Raw genomic sequence first — 1,026 nt, forward strand, 5'->3', positions numbered from 1 at the left:
TTCAGGGTCCAGAGAGGCTAACCATGAGGAGCAGAGGCCTCTCCTGGGTTTGTACAGCTTGGTTTTATATCGGACCACGGCGACGAGGACCTGCAGCCTGTTTGGGTGAGCCTGCAGAGAGACACAGCGGGTCAGAAGTTTCCTACAGGGGAGATCCTGCCGGTTCTGGACCAGGAGGTACCTTAAGAGAGGAGGCGATGGAAAAGGACCGAGGTTGGATCTCTGGGAACAGATCCAGGAGGTGATCTGCTCTGATTTCTGCTGTGGTGTGAGGAAAATCTGACAGAACCTGCAACAGCAACAAGAAGCCAGCTCAGATTTTGTACATTTAGGTTCAACAATCTGCTCAGAACCAGCGGCGGTTCTCGTGGTCACCTCCAGCGCCGTGCGCCGCGGCCGGTTGCAGTAGCTGTGCAGCTCGTCCTGTCCGGCCGCCGAGCTGAACTCGGTCAGTTTGTCCCGCTCCAGCTCGTTGGTGGCGAGGGTGGACAGCAGCTCGAAGAAGGAGCGGCGAGGCACGGCGGCGATGTCCAGGTAACGCTCCACCAGGTGGCGCACGGAGCAGGGCTGAGGCAGTCTGGGTGGAACTGGGTCAGAGCAGAACAACTGAGCTCAAACATGTTGGGATTTATTTCTGCTAAAAGCTGGAGAAAGAAATCCTAACAGCCAATAAAAATACGAAAACTCTCCAGATCCATCAGACGGTTCTGCAGGAGTACCTGGAGCGTCGCCTGTGGCTCTGAGACAGAACCTGGACTCCGGGTCCAACCGGAGCAGCTGGCAGAAGAGCTGCACGTCCTCTGCAGAGTTCTGGGGATGCATCATCACCACGTCTCCAGCTGCAAAGCTGCCCAATGAACCCAGAGACGAATGAGTCAGAACCAGGAAACAAAACAAAGGCTGTTTGTCAATCTGTGTGCTTATGCGTTCTCATGCGCTCGAAAAACGCCATCATCCTCAGCCCTAGTACTGTTCTAATTCACAAGAACAAGAAGACAGAACGGACAAAGCCCCCGGATGTTGTTC

The 1,026-nt window shown here is 54.9% G+C and overlaps 1 protein-coding gene across 1 annotated transcript; it reads right to left on the bottom strand.

Annotated features, from left to right (window-relative positions):
- Nucleotides 1-3: 3 nt before the first annotated feature.
- Nucleotides 4-868, bottom strand: LOC107081308 (NADPH-dependent diflavin oxidoreductase 1-like; the record flags this gene model as incomplete). Its single annotated transcript, XM_015369508.1, has 4 exons — nt 720-868; nt 376-587; nt 182-289; nt 4-111 (listed from the first exon to the last, which is right to left on the bottom strand). Coding segments are annotated over exons 1-4 (534 nt in total), but the record flags the coding sequence as incomplete, so codon positions are not given.
- Between the last annotated feature and the right edge of the window lie 158 nt (nt 869-1,026).

This window comes from Cyprinodon variegatus, unplaced genomic scaffold (assembly GCF_000732505.1).
Source record: "Cyprinodon variegatus isolate N-32 unplaced genomic scaffold, C_variegatus-1.0 Scaffold4073, whole genome shotgun sequence".
In the NCBI taxonomy this organism is placed as follows: domain Eukaryota; kingdom Metazoa; phylum Chordata; class Actinopteri; order Cyprinodontiformes; family Cyprinodontidae; genus Cyprinodon; species Cyprinodon variegatus.